At 49.8% G+C, this 20,526-nt stretch overlaps 1 protein-coding gene across 1 annotated transcript in view; it reads left to right on the plus strand.

Annotated features, from left to right (window-relative positions):
- Window positions 1-20,526, plus strand: part of ANKH (ANKH inorganic pyrophosphate transport regulator) — a 170,360-nt gene that overhangs the window by 132,615 nt on the left and 17,219 nt on the right. Inside the window, exon 8 of the mRNA XM_070357701.1 lies at window positions 2,339-2,434. Coding sequence (XP_070213802.1) covers window positions 2,339-2,434 — 96 coding nt within the window. The remainder of the gene's footprint in view (window positions 1-2,338; window positions 2,435-20,526) is intronic.

Below are 20,526 nucleotides of genomic sequence, written 5' to 3' on the forward strand. Positions count from 1 at the left end.
ACAATGAGCTGGTCGCTCCACTGCTTGCCAACATTCACTTGGAGCATCAGAATGCAGAGCATGTCCTAAAAAATGCCTTTGATGCCTGCTTCCCAGCCCTTTGAGAGTGGACTTCAGAAGGTCTGAGTCACATGCAGCAGAGAGCTATGTTGGACTGGGTTTAAGCCAATCTATGGAGGGAAATCAGTATTCTCATGTCAAGGAACACGTGTATAGAAATAAGTCCTCAAAAACCCAGATGGATATAGTCTTCTTGCTAAATGTTTAGCTCTTGGAGAATAAGACTATATAATAACATCCAATCGGAAAAGGCAATGGCACCCTACTCCAGTATTCTTGCCTGGAAAATCCCATGGACGGAGGAGCCTGGTGGGCTGCAGTCCATCGGGTCACTAAGAGTCGGATATGACTGACCGACTTCACTTTCACTTTTCACTCTCATGCATTGGAGAAGGAAATGGCAACCCACTCCAGAATTCTTGCCTGGAGAATCCCAGGGACGGGGGAGCCTGGTGGGCTGACGTCTATGGGGTCGCACAGAGTCGGACATGACTGAACCGACTTAGTAGTAGCAGCAGCAGCAATAACATCCAATAGCAGGGTTGTACTTGTGTTCAAACCTCCTGGTTGTGAGCGTCTCATCTGAAATTGGTTTTGGCTACCTTGAAATGATTAAACTTAACAATACAGCCCTGTACAATTTCGCTAACAGCAGCCAAGAAAAACATTGTTTTATTCACGATCACAGAGGTTAGATGCTGTGAAAATAATCCCTTTAAGGAGCATCCCTTAAGCTCGATGCTGGTGGAAATCAGGATCCTTGTGAAACCTCCCCATCGTCACCATGCATTCCACCGCACTTCCCCGGCCATTCCCATGAATGCCGTCTATTCACCCAGATCTTAGACACCTCTGTGTGGACTTCCGGAATTTGCTGCATTGACAGTTGAAAATCCTTAGCCTGCTTGTGGGTTCCAGACTTAGAGATTTAACATTTCTCGCATAACTTCTGATGTTTCTAGCTAAACAGGGAGATGGGAGAGTTTTCCACTCTTCCACACTCTCTAGTGTTTGGTTATCATCTTGCAAAAGACTGTGTCTCTGAGAAAAAGCTGACGGGGCAAGCAAGACGAGACACTGATGCTGAGCTAATGATACGTGCTGGTTTGCCATATTGGCAAACATATTTGCTGTCTTAAAAATCAAAGCACACTTGGGGGAGCTGGGGCCTGTGGCTGCCACCACGAAGGGGCGGGGGGCAGGCATGTGCATTTGGAAGAGGGGCCTCCTCCTCACCCAGCCCACCAGGGGACCATCCTCGTGGATCCTTGGGGAGAGCAGATGAAGAGATGTCCTTCATGCTGTGGTGGGCACTGTGCCAGCACAGCAGTCTGTTTTCCAGGAAAAGCAGGTGTGCTTTAGAGACCGGAGTGAAGAAAACGGAAACCCCTCCAGGGGTTTGTGCTGGCAGCACAAATGAGAAGGGCTTCCAGAGACTGTCTCAGCCTCTGATGGGAAGCACACATCTAAAGGTCTCTTGCAAGTGGGACCTGTAACACCTCCACTTGTACATCTGTCATTAGGCTGATGTGGGAGCCAGGGGCTTGTCGTTTGTTTCCGTGAGTCAACTCTGGGGCTCGGTGGATCCATAACGAGGCGGGCGTTGTTTTTCTCAGCTGCCGTTCATAGTCGAGGGCTGGACACGCAACCCTCAATCAAGGGTTTTGATTGAGTGGTGGGTACACTTAGCAATGACGCTGAGATGGCATCAGCCAGCCTCGGGGATGTGTCAGAGGGCCCCTACATCCGTGTGCTCACATTTCAATTTAACAAGGGCTGTTTGAGCATCTTCTCTACTTAAGAAAGGTGGTGCTGAGTTGCAGGAGCTAAAGAGATGGGTAAAACACCCAGTCCTTTATCTTAGGGAGCAAATGTGCCCCTCACAGGAGTCTTGACATGTGCCCCCAGATACGATCTAGGGGCTCAGCTGCCCCCTGATGCAGGCTCAGTTGCCATCCTTGACTGCAGAGCCCAGGATGGTCGGACACTGCAGGAAGTGCTGGGGCCCTGAACTAGGTGGCTGGGCACCCAGCGCCCCGGAGAGGGGACTGACTCTGGAGACACTGCTGGGCAATTCAGTCCGGAGCTCCCTCTGGTTAGCAATCACATCCAAAAACCTGACAGCTGTCTGAGAGAGACGTCCAGTGGCAGCCGTCTTCGAAGCTGTCCCTTGACATCTATGCTTCAGACGCGTCAAATCAAACAGAAACGAGATGCTTGGTAAGAAGCATGAGTGGTCAGCCCAGGATAACCCGGAGCCTTTTCTTGCCCCCTCTAGAATAACCCCAGCAATAAACTGGTGAGCACGAGCAACACGGTCACGGCAGCCCACATCAAGAAGTTCACGTTCGTCTGCATGGCCTTGTCGCTGACGGTAAGGACAGACCCACCCCCGCCCCCGCCTCTGTGTCTGGTTTTAGAAAAGAGGAAATTGCCATTTTAAAGGGAGAAGTCTTGTATTCCATAATGCAGTGCTGTGCTGGATAAGGTGACAGCCTCTCCTAGATATTTTCATCCCAAAATACAAATGACAGTTAATCAAGGATGGCATCAGGTCTATGCTTCTCCTGGTGGCTCAGACAGTAAAGAATCTGCCTGCAGGCAGGAGACCTGGGTTCGATCCCTGGTTTGGGAAGATCCCCTAGAGAAAGGAAATGGCCATCCACTCCAGTGTCCTTGCCTGGAGAATTCCTTGGACAGAGGGCCTGGCAGGCTACAGTCCATGGGGCCGCAAAGTGTCGGACACGACTAAGCAACTTTCACTTTCACTGGGTCTAAGAACTTCTGGCATTTCTGTAAGGGGCTTCCTCCTGCTGAAGAAGGCAGGCTTTGCCTTTCTTAATGATATTCGGTCTTACTGAATAATTTCCAGCCCATCTTTAAACACCCAGAGTCAACTGTCTCTTTTCCAAATTTAATTGGTATGATTGTTTCATGGGTGAAAGTTCCTTTCTTTGTATGTTTACACTGCTATATCCTTCCTATGGAGCCATGATTCACCACACACTTACCAGGCACCTACAGGATCCGAAACCCTGTGCCGTCTTCAAGGATAGAGGTGTGAACAAGAGTGGATAGAGCCTCCTCATTGGCAGGGCCTGTCGGTGGCGCTGCACAGCCTTAAATAAGCAGTACACACCCTTCCTTTATCAACTCACCTGGGCAGTTCAGATGTAGGAGATATGTTCAGAAAACATGGGAAAAAATTCCAAAATGCTCTATAATCCAAAGCACACAGTATATAATTTAAGGTTGTTTGTAACATTTATCAACAGCAGCAAGAAAATAATAATGGCATTCATAAACAACTCCACATCGTAGACTGTGCTCTGTGAGTTTTAAAGATGGAGATGAGAAGAGGATAAGATGAAATAGAGGTCTTTTGAACTCAGTTCCTTGTTTGTTGTGGTGACTACATATTTAAGTCCTGTAGAAATTCTCCTTTTTTACAGCATAATGGAAAAACCATAACAGAAATAGCTGAGTGTGTGCAGTTCCCATCATAAATGACTGGTACCGAGGACATAAGACAAGAAGAGGTTTGGAGACAAGTGATGACAGGAACATCATGAGCGTTGTCACTGGCCATTATCACAAGAACCACTTAGCTAGATGAGCCCTAAGAGGGGTCCCTTAAAATCAAGTCTGACACACATTTTAAACTTCGCTTGGATTAAAAAAAAAAACCCCATAGTTTAATATTTGATCCTTTGACCCAACACCTGAATAAACTCATCAAGGACAACACGAGGTCTATAGCCCATCACCTAAGCCCTCCGACACTGGGTCATGACTCGGCATCCTTGGCCACTCCATCACCCCAGCCCAGCCCTCCCTCTCAGTCCGTCCCCCATGAAACTGGGAAACTGCAAGGGGATGTCAGAAGCATATTCCAGGCCACCTCCCCTGGGTGGGGAGACCCCTGACAGCACGGCTGCCTGAGTCAGGTAGCCCAGCAACCCTGTTCTCCTGGTTCTCCTGGTTGTATTATTTCTCCCTACAGTGTGCAAATTTTTCCATAGTTCCCTAAAACATTAGCAAAACACTGCACAACCTTGAAACCATTTAAAAGAGGATTTTAGGAAAAACAGAGAAGGTTTCTATTCCCGGAGCAGACCTCAGCTTTTGGAGCCTGTGTTAAGAGACTGGAAGTTGGTTCGGATGCCAGGGTCTGTGACTTGGACACCATCCAGTTCCAAGAGCTGGAAGCTTTGGGCTGTTGCTCACTCTGCGGTCAGGGTCTGGCTCCCCTGTCTCCTCTCACTCCACGTGGACCTCCTCCCTCAGTTACGGTCAAGTCTGATGGAGAACCTTAGCAGACTGAGTTTACGGATATTCCTTCCTTCCTTCAGTTCACAGGCAATACTCTGTACTTCTAAAATAAAAGCAGCAAGTGTATTTTGAAGTGATAACCATGTAAAAGCTAGAAAAATGCTTTGCTTTCCCATAGGTGTTATTTAATTTTTAGTATTAGTTATTTAGTTTTAGCTATTTAATTATTCTAATCCTACCATCTGTGCATGTGTGCTAAGTAGCTTCAGTTGTGTCCAACTCTTTGCAACCCTGACCCTGTGAACTGTACCCTGCCAGGCTCCTCTGTCCATGGGATTTCCCAGGCAAGAATACTGAAGTGGGTTGCCATTTCCTTCTCTAGGGGATCTTCCTGATCCACGGATCAAACCTGAGTCTCCTGCATTCACAGGCAGATTCTTTACCACTGAGTGACCTGAGAAGCCCAGATTACAGTATAGGGTAAATTTGACTTTTTAAAAGGTCTTCCCAGGAGGCTTGGTGGTAAAGAATCTGCCTGCCAATGGGATTGCAAAGAGTCGCACATGACTTAGCAACAACAAATAACTTTTATGTGCACTGGGAAACCAAAAAATTCATGTGACTCACTTTATTGCAATATTCACTTTACGGTGATGGCGCAAAATAGTTCCAAGAGATGTCTATACATGTATTTAATAAAGCTTAAATTTTAAATCATGCTTTATTGCAATATTCACTTTACTGTGGCAGTAAAAAGTCAAAGTGTGAAAGTGTTGTGTCTGACTCTTTGTGACCCCATGGACTGTAGCCCACCATGCTCCTCTGTCCGTAGAATTTTCCAAGAAAGAATACTGGAGCGGATTGCTGTTTCCTTCCCCAGGGGATCTTCCTGACCCAAGGATTGAACCCAGGTCTCCTGCATTGCAGGCAGATTCTTTACTATCCAAGCCACCAAGGAGGTCTAGACCAAAACCTGCATTATCTCCGAGGTCTGCCTGTGATAGCACCAGCTAGAAGCCCGCCTTCCAAGCTCCTTCTCCAGGGCCTTCCTCTCTGCACTGTGCTGTTCCAGCAAACAGGAACAGATAGCTGGCCCTGAGGCCAGGGCTTGCCGGCACGCCTGAAGCAGTGGTTTCTTCAGCAACACAAACGGTAGTATTATGGTGTGTCTCAGATGGTGCTTCCCAGGTGGTGCCAAAGAATCTGGCTGCTAATGAAGGAGACGCAAAAGGTGAGTGTTCGATCCTTGGGCCAGGAAGATCGCCTGAAATAGGAAATGGCAGCCCACTTCAGTATTCTTGCCTGGAAAATCCCATGGGCAGAGGAACCCTACAGTCCATAGGGTTGCAAAGAGTTGGACACGACTGAGCAAGTGAGCACAGCACAGCAGCAGATACGTTTTCTTTATAATGACTCAATCAACTGGTCCTCAATCAGTCGGCTCTGACATCTTGGCTAGAGGCTGGCCTGTGTGCATACTCAGTCATGTCCTACTCTTGATGATCCCGTGGACTGTAGCCCACCAGGGTCCTCTGTCCATAGGACTTTCCAGGCTAGAATACTGGAGTGGGTTGCCCTTTCCTTCTCCAGGGGATCCTCCTAACCTAGCGATCGAACCTGCATCTCCTGCATTGGCAGGCAGATTCTTTACCACTGAGCCACCAGGAATTGCCCTTAAAAGATATATAGAAAAAATATAAGGGTTTTCCCCTAAATTCATTGGTATGCTGTCACTTTAGTGCATACAGCTTTGTATAGCGCTTACCATGTTCATTCTTCACATCTATTATTCCTTGTAGGCCCTGAACTTCCCTAGGCAGGGTCTGTGGGTTAGTCACCTTTTATCCCCAGGGCCTAGCATCCTGCCTTACACAGAAGGGGCACAATAAGCAAAACACAAACACAGGAATCAATTAATACTTACCTGTGTGATCAGGATCAGAAAGGTGCCGATGGCATTCACCCCTCCTGAGCCACAGTCTCCTTATTTATACTGAGATTATCTTCTTTTTAAAGCTCTTAAGAGGCCTTTTACTTGAGAGTCTATTTTCACCTTTTTAATTTTTAAACTACATAGTATCAGGAAATTAACATTGCAGAGCACTTAGGATAGACACATAGTGCTTATTGCAGTGGGCGATATTCTGTACCAAGTGCGAGCCTTCTGATGGTTCCAGAGCTTTCTACGCATTGCCTAGGATTAGAGCACTTTGCCAAGCGCTGGTCCTTTGATCATTAGTGACTCTTCTCTCCGGGACTTTGAGAAGAGCTGGCGCCACAGATGTTGCAGACACTCAGTGACCCAGTGATGCTAACTGCTTTTTGAAGGAAAACCTGTACTTTCCAGAGCAGAAACTCATCTTGCAGTCAGAACGGGCCCATTCTTCAGGCCCTGACATGTTCAGTTCAATATCTGTCTTTGCCTGTGAAAAATACTTTTGACAGTTAATAAGAGACCCTGGTGCTGGGAAAGGTTGAAGGCAAAAGGAGAAGAGGGCAACAGAGGATGAGATGGTTGGATGGCATCACTGATTCAAGGGACATGAACTTGGCAAACTCTGGAAGATAGTGAGGGACAGGGAGGCCTGGCATTCTGCAGTCCATGGGGTTGCAAAGTTGAACACAACTTAGCAACAACACGAGACTAATATTTCAGCATGCTACAATGCATGTATATGCTTATACCCGAGTACAGATTTTCAATTTAACTTAGAGTGAATCCCTGACTCCGAAAGTTCATTCTTCCCTCATTTTCTTATCTGAGAGTTTGTCTGAACCACTGGGCTTCAAGACAAGCAGCCCAGAATGCATTCTGCCCAGTTGGAAGAGGAAGTGGATTTAGGAAGAGTGTAAGGTAGGAAAGCAGAAGTTTGTCCCAAGGAGCATCTTGCTTCCCTGCCTTTAGGAAACTTAGAAAATCACTGATTGTCTTCTTTAGACCATTTGATGGGAGTGAGGGTGAAAAGGGAGAGCTTTAGCTGATCTGAAAGATCAACTTCAAAATAGTAAGAACCCCCTGATAAAAATTAATCCCCTCAATAGCAACAAAGGAGCAGACATGATGCAGACCAGGGTCAGCAGGGTGACCGCAGGCGGACACACTGCTGTTTGGGGTGAAGGAACGCACAGTTCAGAAATATGCTCTCTTTAAGTAAGGTTGAAAGAACAGCTTCAGAAGGCGTGCTGCATGGCGGGAGCAGGTGTGGTGCAGCGGCCACTCAGAGGAGGCCAGCGATCCGAGCTGTGCAGGACAAGGTGGCACCACGAAAAACAAGGCTGTAGCTGGCACTGGGGTCAGAAGCAGGCAGCCAGGTTGGCCCAGAACCTTCCGGCAGAGCCATGGTCTCCGTCCCTAACATTACTGAGTATAAAGCCCCATGACACCCAGTGTCCTGAGAGGCTGCGTTTCTCTAGTAGACACTTGTGGTGATCGCAGACAGAGGGTGGTGGCCATGAGCTGGTGAAGGAGGCAGGTGTTCCTTCCTCTTGGGGAGAGGAACTGATAACGCTAAACTTACAGAAACACAGCCCCTTGGAACTGATCACAATTGCCCCCTGAATCCCAGCCTTGGGGACAGAATAGAAACCACTAACCAGGTAGGATATGTCTTTTCAATAGGCTTTTTAGTGCAGAGAAGCACTCCAAAAGGTACCAGACCCCCATATTCCTGGATGTGAGGCCACTGTGGTGAAGTGAATGGATGAGCTTGCTAAATGTACCCAACTCGCCAATTTGGTACCCCAAACGCGTGGTCTTTTTTTTCTAAAGTGTTAGTGGCTCAGTTGTGTCCAACTCTTTGTGACCACATGGACTGTAGCCCACCAGGCTCTTCTGTCCATGGGATTCTCCAGGAAGGAATACTGGAGTTGGGTTGCCATTCCCTTTTTCCCAACCCAGGGTTCGAACCTGGGTCTCTCCCTCATTGCAGGCGGATTCTTTTACCATCTGAGCCACCAGGGAGTGGTTGGTTTTTTTTTTTTTTCTAAAATTCGTAGCAAATCATATTAAGTAGGCAAGTTTTAGCAGCTTTAGATGATTTTAGCTGACCAGTTTCCATTTTTACTTCACAATGCCAGTTTTTAAACATCTGCTGTTTTCTTATGCTCTCTGCCGCTCTAGTATGGGGGAGCCGTTGCCAAGAGAGGGGGCCCTTCTGTCTTAAGAGAGGTGGGGAAGAATCCCTGCAAAGCACAGGCTTGGTTGCTGCTGAACCTCCCTAACCCCCTTCATAGAAAATGGGAATGGCGTCCACCCAGAGGGATGTTGGCAGGAAGAGCCACCAAAGCACTTGCGTGCGGTGAACGACCTGACGGTCACACCCAGCAGCCCTGGATGTTGAACCCAGAGAGGCCAGAGGGGAAGAGCTAGGAGCAGAGGAAAGGGAGAGACAGAGTCAGAGCAACGGAGAGTGAGGTCAGCAGGGAAGGGGAGGGACCGCAAAGCCCGGGAGGGAAAGGGGCGCTGGAGCGTCAGAGGAGATGGAGCAGAGTGGCGGAGGTGGGTTTGGCAGACAGCAGGGAGGATGGGAAGGCCCCAGAGACCCCCCAGTGCCACCACACCCCCAGCCCGGGCCTTGCCAGTCCTTCCAATAGCAATTGCTGTAAACCGTGTGCGTGCTAAGTCGCTTCACTCATGTCCAGCTCTTTGTGACCCCATGGACTGTAGCCTGAGAGGCTCCTCTGTCCGTGGGACTCTCTAGGCAAGAATACTGGAGTGGGTTGCCCTGCCCTCCTCCAGGGCAATCTTCCCAACCCAGAGATCGAACCCAAGTCTCTTACATCTCCTGCATTGGTAGGCAAGTTCTTTACCACAGCCTGGGAAGCCCGCTGTGAACTTTAGAAGAGTTTAAAAGAGGCAGGTTCTTAAGAAATGGGTAATTGCAACAAGTTGTCAATGGGCTAAATAGACTATCCACAGGTTGATGTGGGTGAACTCAGCTGTTTCAGGAAGGTGGGTATGAAGGGGTTCTCTCGCTAGGCTGCTGCAGGGTGGGCTTCATGGCCCCAGATTCAGATTCTGCTGAGGTTGTGGGGCCGTGCCAAGGCCTCCAGGCTGCACCCCACTGGCCTCCCCCAGCTCCAACAAATGGAGGCTGTTTGATGGCGGTGGTGGTGGTAGTGGTGGGGTGGGGAGTGTGTGTGTGCGTGTGTGTGGCTGTCACTTAGGGCAGAGAGAGAAGGCAGCCTTGCTATCCAACCATGTCATTGCTGCTGTTGTTCAGTCGCTCAGTCATGTCTGACTCTTTGCAACCCCATGGACGGCAGCACACCAGGCCTCCCTGTCCTTCACCATCTCCCGGAGTTTACTCAAACTCATGTGCATTGAGTCGGCGAAGCCATCCAACATCTCATCCTCTGCCGCTCCCTTCTCCTCCTGCTTTCAATATTTCCCAGTATCAGGGTCTTTTCCAGTGAGTCGGCTCTTTGCATCCAGTGGCCAAAGTATTGGAGCTTCAGCTTCAGCATCCAACCAGAGCATCTCACAGTAGGATGCAGGAGTATCTCAGGCCAGTGGCTGTTACTACTTAAGGATCTGGTTATTTTTTAAAAAAGATTTAAAATAGGTTTTTACCCTGGATCCACCCTGAGCCTTGCTTTTTGACGTCAATGGGTGGTAAAAAGGGAAAGTATGACTCTGTACAGAACACAATCCCAAGTGTTCTGTTCTGATGGTTATGGGTTGAATTGTGTCCACCCCGAAGTTCTGTATTGAAGGTCCAGCCCCAGCACCTTGGAATGAGACCTTATTTGGAAATAGGGTTCAGGTGAGGTTCTGGTGGGTGGGTCAAGTGGACCCCTGTTCCATCTGACTGCTGTTCTTGCAGGGGTGGGATATGGATACACAGACACAAGGAGGGTGCCGCCTGGAGACCAGAGTGATGCTGGATGCTGCTGAAAGCTGGGAGGCCTGGAGCAGACCCTTCCCTGGGCCTTCAGAGGGAGCGTGACCCTGCTGACACCTTGACTTTGGTGTCACTCCCGGACTGAGAGATGATAACGTGTTGTTAGGCTGCCCAGTTTGCAGTGCTTTGTTACAGCAGCTCTAGCAAACTCTGAAAGAGAGGCACCCTCTTGTCATTTAAGGCCACGTGGATTGATTGACCAGACCTAACTAGTCAACTAGGGGCTTCCCTGGTGGCTCAGTGGTAAGGAGTCCACCTGCCAATGCAAGAGGTATGGGTTTCATCCCTGGGTTGGGAAGATCCCCTAGAGAAGGAAACGGCAGCCTGCTCCAGTATTCTTGCCTGGAGGAGCCTGAGGAGCCTGACAGGCTACAGCCCATGGGGTCCCAAGAATCGGACACAATTTAGTGACTAAACAACAACAAACTATCCAACTCATTTACTTTCTTTTGAAATGCCCCACTTACTATTTCCATAAGACTTATGTATTCTTGTGTTTCCAGCTTCTTGAAGTAAGGATCTGAGTGTAGGAATTGCTTAGAAATAGTCTTCTTGCACATTAGCACTGTCCCAAGCTCCAGCAGTAAAGAGTCTGCCTGCAATGTGGGAGACCTGGGTTCGATCCCTGGGTGGGGAAGATCCCCTGGAGAAGGAAATGGCAACCTACTCCAGTACTCTTGCCTGGGAAATCCCATGGACTGAGTAGCTTGGTGAGCTGCAGTCCATGGGGTCGTGCAGAGTCAGACATGACTGAGTGACTAACACACTTGTCAAGATTTATGTGCTTAGCTACATCCTTGCAGATGGGGCTTTTGGGAGGGTGTGGTTGGCATCGTAGTATCCAGTAGAAGTGCCAGTGTTCAAGTCGGGTCCCTTTGCTTTTCGGGTTTATTCTGCTTACCATTAGTTGAACAATCCAGTGCTATCTCACCCACGCCCTGCAAACCCAGCATCACTAACCCTGAAAAGTTGAAACACGTTCACAATTTTCAGGGAAGAAATTAAGTTTCTAGTATTTTATCCAGTTGTGTTTATCCATTCCCGCCCCCCACCCCAAATTGTCTCACGATTTTGATCCCTTCTGCTGCTTCCTGCGTAAACAGTAGTATCTGATTTGGCACAAAATTGTAATTACTTAGTTTCAGTTTCACCTATCAGTAGACACCTGGGTTCTGCAAAGAACAGGTGCAGGGCGGCCACCTGCAAGGGCTTGGGAACCAGGGGGAAGACGCGTGCATTCTCCTCCGGCTTCTGCAGGTGCTGCCTGCCAGACCCCAGCCTCATATCGAGGATGTGGTTCCCAGGCTCCACTCCGAGGCTCTCCCGGTGCAAAAGCAGATTTATTAGAGAAAGACAGCAGTCAGGAATCATTCCACCCAGTAGCCGAATAACCCAGTGGGGATCAACTCATAGACTTCCAGGAATTGTATTTTATGTCTGTCTGTGGCTTTTTAAAAAAACGTTGTTATTCATCTCAGCTTAAAGACTGAGATGCCTGTGCTTCCCAGGTGGCGCTAGTAGTAAAGAACCTGCCTGCCAAAGCAGGAGACATAAGAGACATGGGTTCAATTCCTGGGTCAAGAAGATGCCCCAGAGGAGGACACAGCAACCCACTCCAGTATTTTTGCCTGGAGAATCGCATGGACAGAGGAGCCTGGTGGGCTACAGTCCATAGGGTCGCACAGAGTCAGACAGGACTGAAATGACTTAGCATGGATACATGCATGCACAGTTTAAAGATAACAGAAGTAGGGGAGCATTTTTCTTCTTATCTGATGGGCCTGTTATAGCATATAGGGCCCAGACATTGGCTTGGTCAGGTTGCATGGTCCAGACCCTTGTGGACAAAACAGGGCCATGGTGTTGGTGGCTAAATGGCTTTCCGATTTCAGCATCTGCTCTCACTCCCTGGTGCTTTGGGCCATGAACAGGAGCACCTTCCTGGTGGCCTGGAACTCTGATGTCCGGTAGATCCATGCTGACAAGGACATGCGGGGAGTCAGCAGAGCCAATGTAAAATATCTTAAACACTTTTTTTTTTTGTAAACTATCTCAAGAAACACTGAATAGACTTATTGAAATGAGCACATGAGGACAGAAAACGCTGATTGGTATGCTCAGTTGGTCATTTTGTGTTGAGGGACGATAGAGACCACTGGACCCAGAAATAAGAGAAAACAATCAGGTATCATCCTGGTTACACAAAAGTGTTTCCCAACAGCATGGCTGTTGTTCACGCAGTCGTGTCCGACTCTGCAATCCCATGGACCATAGCACGCCAGGTTTCCCCGTCCTCACCATCTCCCGGAGTTTGGTCAAAGTAACGAATCACACACTGGTACTTCTATCGGATGCTGTGATACCAACACCCTCCCACCCTCACCCCTCGCCACCCAAAAGCCCCATCCGAAAAGACATAATTAAGTGCATAAATTTGGGAACAGTGCTGACCTGCACAAACAATATTTCTAAGCAAACCTTGGATTCAAGTTCTCACCTGGAGAAGCTGGAAATATACAAGAACAGAAATGTCTTAAGAAAACAGTCAGTGGAGCACTTAACACCTGCTGTACCTCGCCCAGCACTTAGGTGTCTCTTGTATCTGCAGGCAGACTGAAAGAGTGAATGGAGAAGTACAGTTGCCTTTAGCTAACTGATCCATGGCCTTTGCTGAACGTGTTCTTTTATTTTATCTTAAATAAAATTTTAGCTTAAAGGGTTTCGCACAATTTCCAGCTCTGGGTGGGAGTGCCTGCTTGTTCAGGCAGTGAAGGAAACACGATTAAGTTGCTTCAGGAGATTATTCTGGGAGTCCTTTTGCACTCCTTCTGAGCCCAGGGTGAACCTCAAAGAACCGTAGTGTGATGCTGAGAAAAAACACGTGTGGCAGATAATAGTGCCTAGGAAAGCTGCGCGTCGCTAATCAGAAACCAGACAGTTCTCAAAGGCCTGCCTTTAATCCTCCCGCAGACACGGCTCTTAACCCATGTGGCTTGAGGAATGAATTGGCCCTTACCAAAGCAAACAGAAAACAAGAAGGTTTGGAGAGCTGGCCCCTCTCTGAACCGGAGACGGGTTCAAAGGAAGGGCTGTGAGTTGTGCCAAGTGGCCCTGGGCTCTTGTGACACTTGACTGCCCTCTTTGTGGATTTTGATTTAAAACGGGTGGGTTGGGGAGGGGGCAGAGAGCCAAGGGGGAGGGGTTAGCTTAGGCTTGAATTCGTGGCCACGTGGCTCAGTGCTCATGAGTGTGGGTCTAGGGGTCCCCCGGGCCTGGGTTCAAACCCTGACCCCACCACTCACCCATTGGGAGGTCACTGAATACTGAAAGCCTCGACTTCCCCAGCTGCCATGCAGACATGGTAAGAATACCCACCTTCTGAGACTTTTCAAAGGAGTAATAGCTTAGCATCACACCTGGCACGCTGGAAGCAGAGAACGCCAGCTCCCTGCTCCGTGGTCCCCAGACACACTGGCTCCCGTGAAACGGAAGGATGGCTGTGTGTAAATAAACAGCTACTGGTATAGTCGATGCCAGTGAATCATTTTGTGAATTCTTCTAGTGATACCTATCATACCCTTCCAAATTTCTGTGGGATGTGTTTTTTTCTTTTCTTTTCTGTGTTTAAAATAAATTCAACCTCTTGATAGATTTATACAGTCCTTCTCTAGATAGACTTCATCCACACACGGGACACATATTGCGTGTTTTTCTCCCTGAGAACCTGTTCACAGTCTCCACTGCCAGGTGTCGACAGTGCTCATCCCAACCTTTGGTTGTCTTGCTAATTCAGAAATGTCCGTTACCCACGGGGCTTCCCAGGTGGCTCAGCGGTGAAGAATCTACCTGCTAATGCAAGAGACACGAGAGATGCAGCTTCGGTCCTTAGGTTGAGGAGATCCCCTGGAGGAGGAAATGGCAACCCACTCCAGTATTCTTGCCCGGAGAATCCCATGGATGGAGGAGCCTGGCAGGCTACAGTCTGTAGGGTCACAAAGACAGCTGAGCGACTGAGCACGCACTCATGCCGTTACCCACAAGCTTCGGTGAGCTCTGAAAGAGAGAAATTGATGTATGTCATCCTTTGGCTTAGATCTGGTAAATCTGTACACACCAGCCAAATGTTAGAAATGCCAGCAAGGAAAGAGTTTTTGAGCACTCATGGATGCATTGCCAAACTTGTCTAAAGCCTGGGCGACGGAAGACTTCCAGTGGGTTGGGTGACACTTGGAGCGGTGGTCCCCAACGTCTTTGGCACTAGGGACCAGTTTCATGGAAGGCGGTTTTCCCACAGACTGGTGTGGGGTGGGTTGGGATGGTTTCAGGATGATTCGAGCCCTTTACATGTATCGTGCACTTTATTTCTGTTATTATTACATCAGCTCCACTTTAGATCATCAGGCATTAGATCCCGGAGGTTGGGGAGCCCTGGCTTAGAGTTTTTCTATTTACAACACAGCTCCCCAGAGACAGAGCACGTGCGTGTTTATTCATGCAGTCATTTAAAGCAAATGCTTGAGCCGCTGCTCCACACCAGGCTCTATGGCTACCCCAGTGAAACAAACACACACTGTCTATTTTATTAGAGGGGTTTATAATCTCTGGGAGAAGACAGGCAATTGACACGTTCGGTGGTGTTGGATAGTGTATTAGTTTCCTGTGGCTCCTGTAACAAATGACCACAAACCTGATGGCTTAAAACAACAGAAATTTATTCCCTCCTAGTTCTGGAGGCCGGAAGTCGAAATTCAGTTCACTGGGCTGAATTTGAGGCACTAGCGGGGCAGACTCCCTCCAATGGGTTTAGAAAAGAATCCAGGCCTTGCCCTTGCAGCTCCTGGTGGCGGCTGGCATTCCTTGGCCAAGTCACTCTCATCTCTGGTCTTCTTATCATCTCCTCCTCTACGTGCCCCTCTTTCTATCGTCAGGACACTTGTGACAGTATTTAGGACCTGCCCAGGCACTCTTAGCTCCATAATTTCATCATCTCTGTTACCATATACAGTAATGAACCCTTGTGCTGGGGATGAGGGTGGGAGCATCTCTTTGAGGGCCCATTCCGCAGCCTTCTGGGCTTCCCTGGTGGCTCAGTGGTAAAGAATCTGCCGGCAGTGCAGGAGACATAAGAGACGTGGGTTGGATTCCTGGGTCAGGAAGATCCCCTGGAGGAGGGCACAGCAACCCACTCCAGAATTCTTGCCTGGAGAATCCCATGGACAGAGAGGCCTGGTGGGCTACAGTCCACCAGGGTCGCAAAGAGTCAAATGCAACTGAAGCGACTGAGCACGCTTGCGTGTACGCAGCCTTCCACAGTAGTCACAGCTGCTTGGGAGAAAAAATGAAGTAAAGGCAAAGAGGAGGGAGATGCCGCTCTGGACTGAGGGGTCACACTTAGAGTAATCAGCATGCCCCGAGGCCCAGGGCCCCTGTGTGTTTGCAGCCGTGGAGGCGTGAACCACACTCCCCCACCCCCCATCTGAGTGGCATCTCCGTGTGTGCCCACCTGCACAATCTCATCCATTCTTTCTGGTCAGGGACTCTGTCTCAGTGTCTCCCTCTCTCCGATGTCAACCTCTCCCAAATCGCTCCTTCGTATCAGTGTTTAAATATGCTCAAGGCTCCCAACTTTTGGAAAAAACTTAAAGAAAACATGAAAACCTTTATCCAGCAGGCTCCTACATTTCTCCACTCCGTGGCATCCAAGCTCCTCAAGAGAATTATGCAAAAGCACCTCTCGCCCACGCTTCCCACTGCTGCAGGCCCCCATCTGTGCTCCCCACCTGGGCCATCTGCGGTCCCCACCGCAGCCCACCTGCCTCCTCCTTCTGGAGCGAGGGACACCTGTTCCTTCCGAGATCGTCCCTCTGCTGCATTCCTGCCCCTGTTTGCCACTGTCCCCCTAGAGAGCTGGCCCCAGTCCCCGTGCGCTCAGGCCGCAGCTCCCATGGACACTGTCCTCTTCTCATGTCCCCGTGTCTGGGGCGGCCATTGTCCACAACCTAGGCTCATCTCCTGTGGCTTCGGTGGCTCTCAGCTCAGCTGCTTTGCTGTCTTCCTTTCTGAGTATCTTCCCTGGTGGCTCAGAGGTAAAGCCTCTGCCTGCAATGCGGGAGACCCGGGTTTTATCCCTGGGTCAGGAAGATCCTCTGGAGAAGGAAATGGCCACCCACTCCAGTTCTCTTGCCTGGAAAATTCCATGGGCTACAATCCACAGGGTCGCAAAGAGTCAAACAGACTGAGCAACTTCACTTTCACTTTCTTTTCTGAGTATCCCTTCACAGGCTCCTGGCTGGAACATCCCTCTTCCTCACTGCAGGTGGGCACCTCCTTCTGTCCGAGTGACCTCCCTCCTCAGCCCTCCTTCTGTAGAATGTGACTCTGGTTGCCCATCTGGCTGATTTCCTGAAGCAGCATCTTTGCCTCGCATCTGTCTCCCGAGCTTCTCACCCAAACACTAACTGCCTCCTTTGTGGAGATGTGCTATTATTTCCCTCGGGCGCCAGCCCATCCTGTCCCACAGGGTGCTTATGGCTGGCACTCTTTCTCCTCTCCATTACCCTGTTTCAGTAACCAGCATGGACTTCTGCCTGGAGTTGGCAGAACCGGAAGCCTGGGCTCCTCCCTAGCTTGGCCATCTTCCTCACCCTGAGGTCCACTCGGGTGCAGAGCCCTGTCTTGTCTTTCTAAACACCCATGGGACCTCCCTCTTCTCCATTCGCCACCTCATATCCCTCTTTCTGGGCTTCCCTGATAGCCCAGCTGGTAAAGAATCCACCTGTGATGCAGGAGACCCTGGTTGGAAGATCCCCTGGAGAAGGGATAGGCTACCCACTCCAGCATTCTTGGGCTTCCCTGGTGGCTCAGCTGGTAAAGAATCTGCCTGCAATGAGGGAGACCTGGGTTCGATCCCTGGGTTGAGAAGATCCCCTGAAGGAGGGCATGGCAACCCACTCCAGTGTTCTTGCCTGGAGAATCCCCATAGACAGAGGAGCCTGGTAGGCTACAGTCTGTGGGATCGCAAAGAGTCGGACATGACTGAGCAACTAAGCACATCCCTGTTTCTACTCATATAGCTCCCCCTCCTCTGGGACCACAGCTCCCGGGGCGGGGGTCCACGCACATCGCGTCCAAACCAGTCCTCATGGAGCGGACGGCATACGGCCCCTCCACTGGATCCCTGGTACCAATGTAAACCTGAGCCTGAAACACAGTGCCAGGCCCATCTCAGTGTCCTGCTCCCCACTCCAGCCGCACAGAGCTCTTGGGACTGAAGGGTCGCTTCGTGTGTTCTCTCGCCCAAGCTTCTGCCCGCGTCATCCCTTTAGTCTGAAACCCTCTCCACCTCCTCGTCCAGCACCTGGGACCGGGACTGGATGTGGTCAGCCGGCTTCCTGCACCCTGTGGCCGCTGCTGTCCCCAAACCCCCCATCACGACACTGCACTCTGGAGTCACGGGGACTCCGTGAGGCTGGCATCACCTCTGCCGTGTTCGCCGTTGGGTCGAGTTAGCCAAAAAGTTTGGTCAGGTTTTTCCATAATGTTGGATGGAAAACCCTGAACAAACTTATTAATCCAATATATGCCCGTAGCGCCTGGCATGGGACAGGTGCCCAGTAATTATTTTTTGACCGAATACACATATAAAGCGCACTGTCATAATAACAAACTGATAGCTGCGGAAACCAATAGGTCCCTGTAGAATCAAAACTGTAGAAGTAATTAGAACGCGGCTACCTGGGAGGCAGGGAGGAGGTGGTGACATAACGCCCCCCAGATAAAGGGCTGATGGGGCGTCATCCTCGTCTCTCTGTCCTTTGCCACGTGCCTGCATGCTCAGTCACTCAGTCGTGTCCAACTCTGTGCAACCCCGTGGACTGTAGCCCGCCAGGCTCCTCTGTCCATGGGATTCTCCAGGCAAGGATACTGGAGTGGGTTGCCATTTCCTTCTCCAGGGGAGCTTGCCAGCTCAGGGGTTGAACCTGCGTCTCCTATGGCTCCTGCCTTGCAGGCAGATTCTTTACCTGCTGAGCCACCGGGGAAGCCGACCCTTTGCCACAGAGTCCATCTAATCCACCTTCCACGTGGCAGCCTTTCAAATAGCCAAAGCCCATTTCGATCCCTTTTAACAGCCTGACTTCCAGACCCTGAGGTGTTTTGGTTCTGCTCTTTGAATTGTGCCTGTTGGTTCTCCTCTGAGAACATGGAGCACAAACTCGAAATCAGGTCTGACCTGAGCTAATGGAGTAAATTGGTCTGGTTTTGACTTTATAATTCTCATCAATGCAGCCTAAGGCTACGTGGGCTTTTTCATTTAGCCGCGTAGCACGGTTAGAAGGGAAAACACAAGAGCTGGTAAGACCCAGTTGTCCATATTCCCATGGTGGTCGGGGGCTGGCCCCTTCTCAAATCCATCTTCAGGGGATTTGCCCACCTTGAGCTCCTAGAATCTCTGCAATCACTTTTTCTGCCACGTCTACGAGTGTTTTCAGTACAGATGCTGTTAGCAATCTGGGACTTGCACAGACAAAATGCTTCGCTGCCTCTCATTACTTTTGGTCTTCAAATCTCTTTTAACCATGTTTGCTCACCTGTTTTAAGGTGACCCTCCTTCATGGAAACGGCAAACTCAGAGCAAGGGGGCTTGGAGTGTATCCTTGGACCCTAGTGGTTCTTTCCCATTCTTTTTCGTACCTTGAACATATTTGTTTAAAGCTCTTTTCTGGATCTCAGCACTTGCACCCATCTGGGCTTCACCCTCCTGACTTCATTCGTCCATGAGATTGCATGCCCTTGGAGGTGGTAGTTCGTAGACTTCATCTGGGCTCACCTCCCAGGAACTGGGGAAGAGAGAGCCTGCGAGCTGGCAGACCAAGGCAGGGAGATGGCAGATACCTCCTCCTCGCCTGGCACGTTCCCTCCCCACCAAAAGCAGCCTGGGGACCACCCATTCTCCTTTCTAGTTGTGGCGGGTGGGCAGGAATTTCTCTTTCGAGAGCATTCCAGCTCCTTTCAGAAAATTTGGTTTTATTTGATCTTCCTTGCCTGTTTCTCACAAATTTTGAAATCTCTTTATTTCATTTTTTTCAATTTCCCTGGTTATTGTGAACTTAACAGGACGTGATCACCCCCACATAAGTGGCCATCCCCTCCCTGATGGCCATGATCCCCGGCCTCCCAAGCTCAGCCTTGTCGGGGAGGGGTTAGCTGGAAGGTTGCTGGAGAGGGAGGAGGTGAGCATGTGCTCTGTAGAAATCGAGCTTGGAATTGCAACACCAGTAGGTACCTGTCTCATCTTGCCAAGGCCAGCATGGAAATCACATGTCGTCCAGAGGATGGTGGCCACCGTAGAATTTAAAGGGCTGAGGTTTGACCTTTAAAACATTTGTGTCCTAAAGCTTCAGAACTTCAGGGCCCCAGAGGGACCCTCCCTGAGGGAAAGAAAGCAAAAAGGCTTTCCATCAGAGAAGGAAGCAGTCAAAAAAATCCACTGCATCAGCATCTTCCTCTGGGACACACTGAGCTAGTCCCTTGTGGGGAGGTTCAGCTAATCTTGAAATGCTGCTTCTGCTGTTCACACTAGGTGAGTCCTCAGGAAGCACAAATCCCACAGATGCAGACGGCTCCACTCTGCCATGTCCCCTCTGCCCCACCTCCCACGTGGCTACTGCCTTTGAAAGGCAGCGAGCTCACTGACGGTGGTAGTATTTATAGCGCCTCTAATCCCGCCAGGCCAGCTCCGGCCACCTGCTCCCTGCGAGGCCTGCACAGCTGAGCTAAGGTCGGCTGCCAGTGGAAAACACCAGAAAATACCCGGCCTACCGGTCACAGGCCTGGAGGCTCATCCAGCCCTGCCTGTCACAGCCTCAGGTTCCCCCAGCTAGGGGACTTTATCATCACGTAAGGATCAGTTTTTCTACTCAGTGCTCCATGGTGACCTAAATGGGAAGGAAAATCCAAAAAAGGGGATTATAGAGCTGATTCACTTTGCTGTACAGCAGAAACTAACACAACAGTATAACGCAGCTCTACTCCAGTGTAAAAGAGTTTTTAAAAAAGGAGCAGTTTTGCATCTTGCAGTTCAAGATGAGCCCCACTATTTCCCTGTCCATATTGTATTGAAACTGAAGCTCCAATACTTCGGCCACATGATGCAAAGAGCCGACTCACTGGAAAAGACCCTGATGCTGGGAAAGATTGAAGGCAGGAGGGGAAGGGGACAACAGAGGACGAGATGGTTGGATGGCATCACCAACTCAATGGACATGAGTTTGAGCAGGTTCCAGGAGATGGT

Source organism: Bos mutus, chromosome 20, assembly GCF_027580195.1.
Source record: "Bos mutus isolate GX-2022 chromosome 20, NWIPB_WYAK_1.1, whole genome shotgun sequence".
Taxonomy (NCBI): Eukaryota; Metazoa; Chordata; class Mammalia; order Artiodactyla; family Bovidae; genus Bos; species Bos mutus.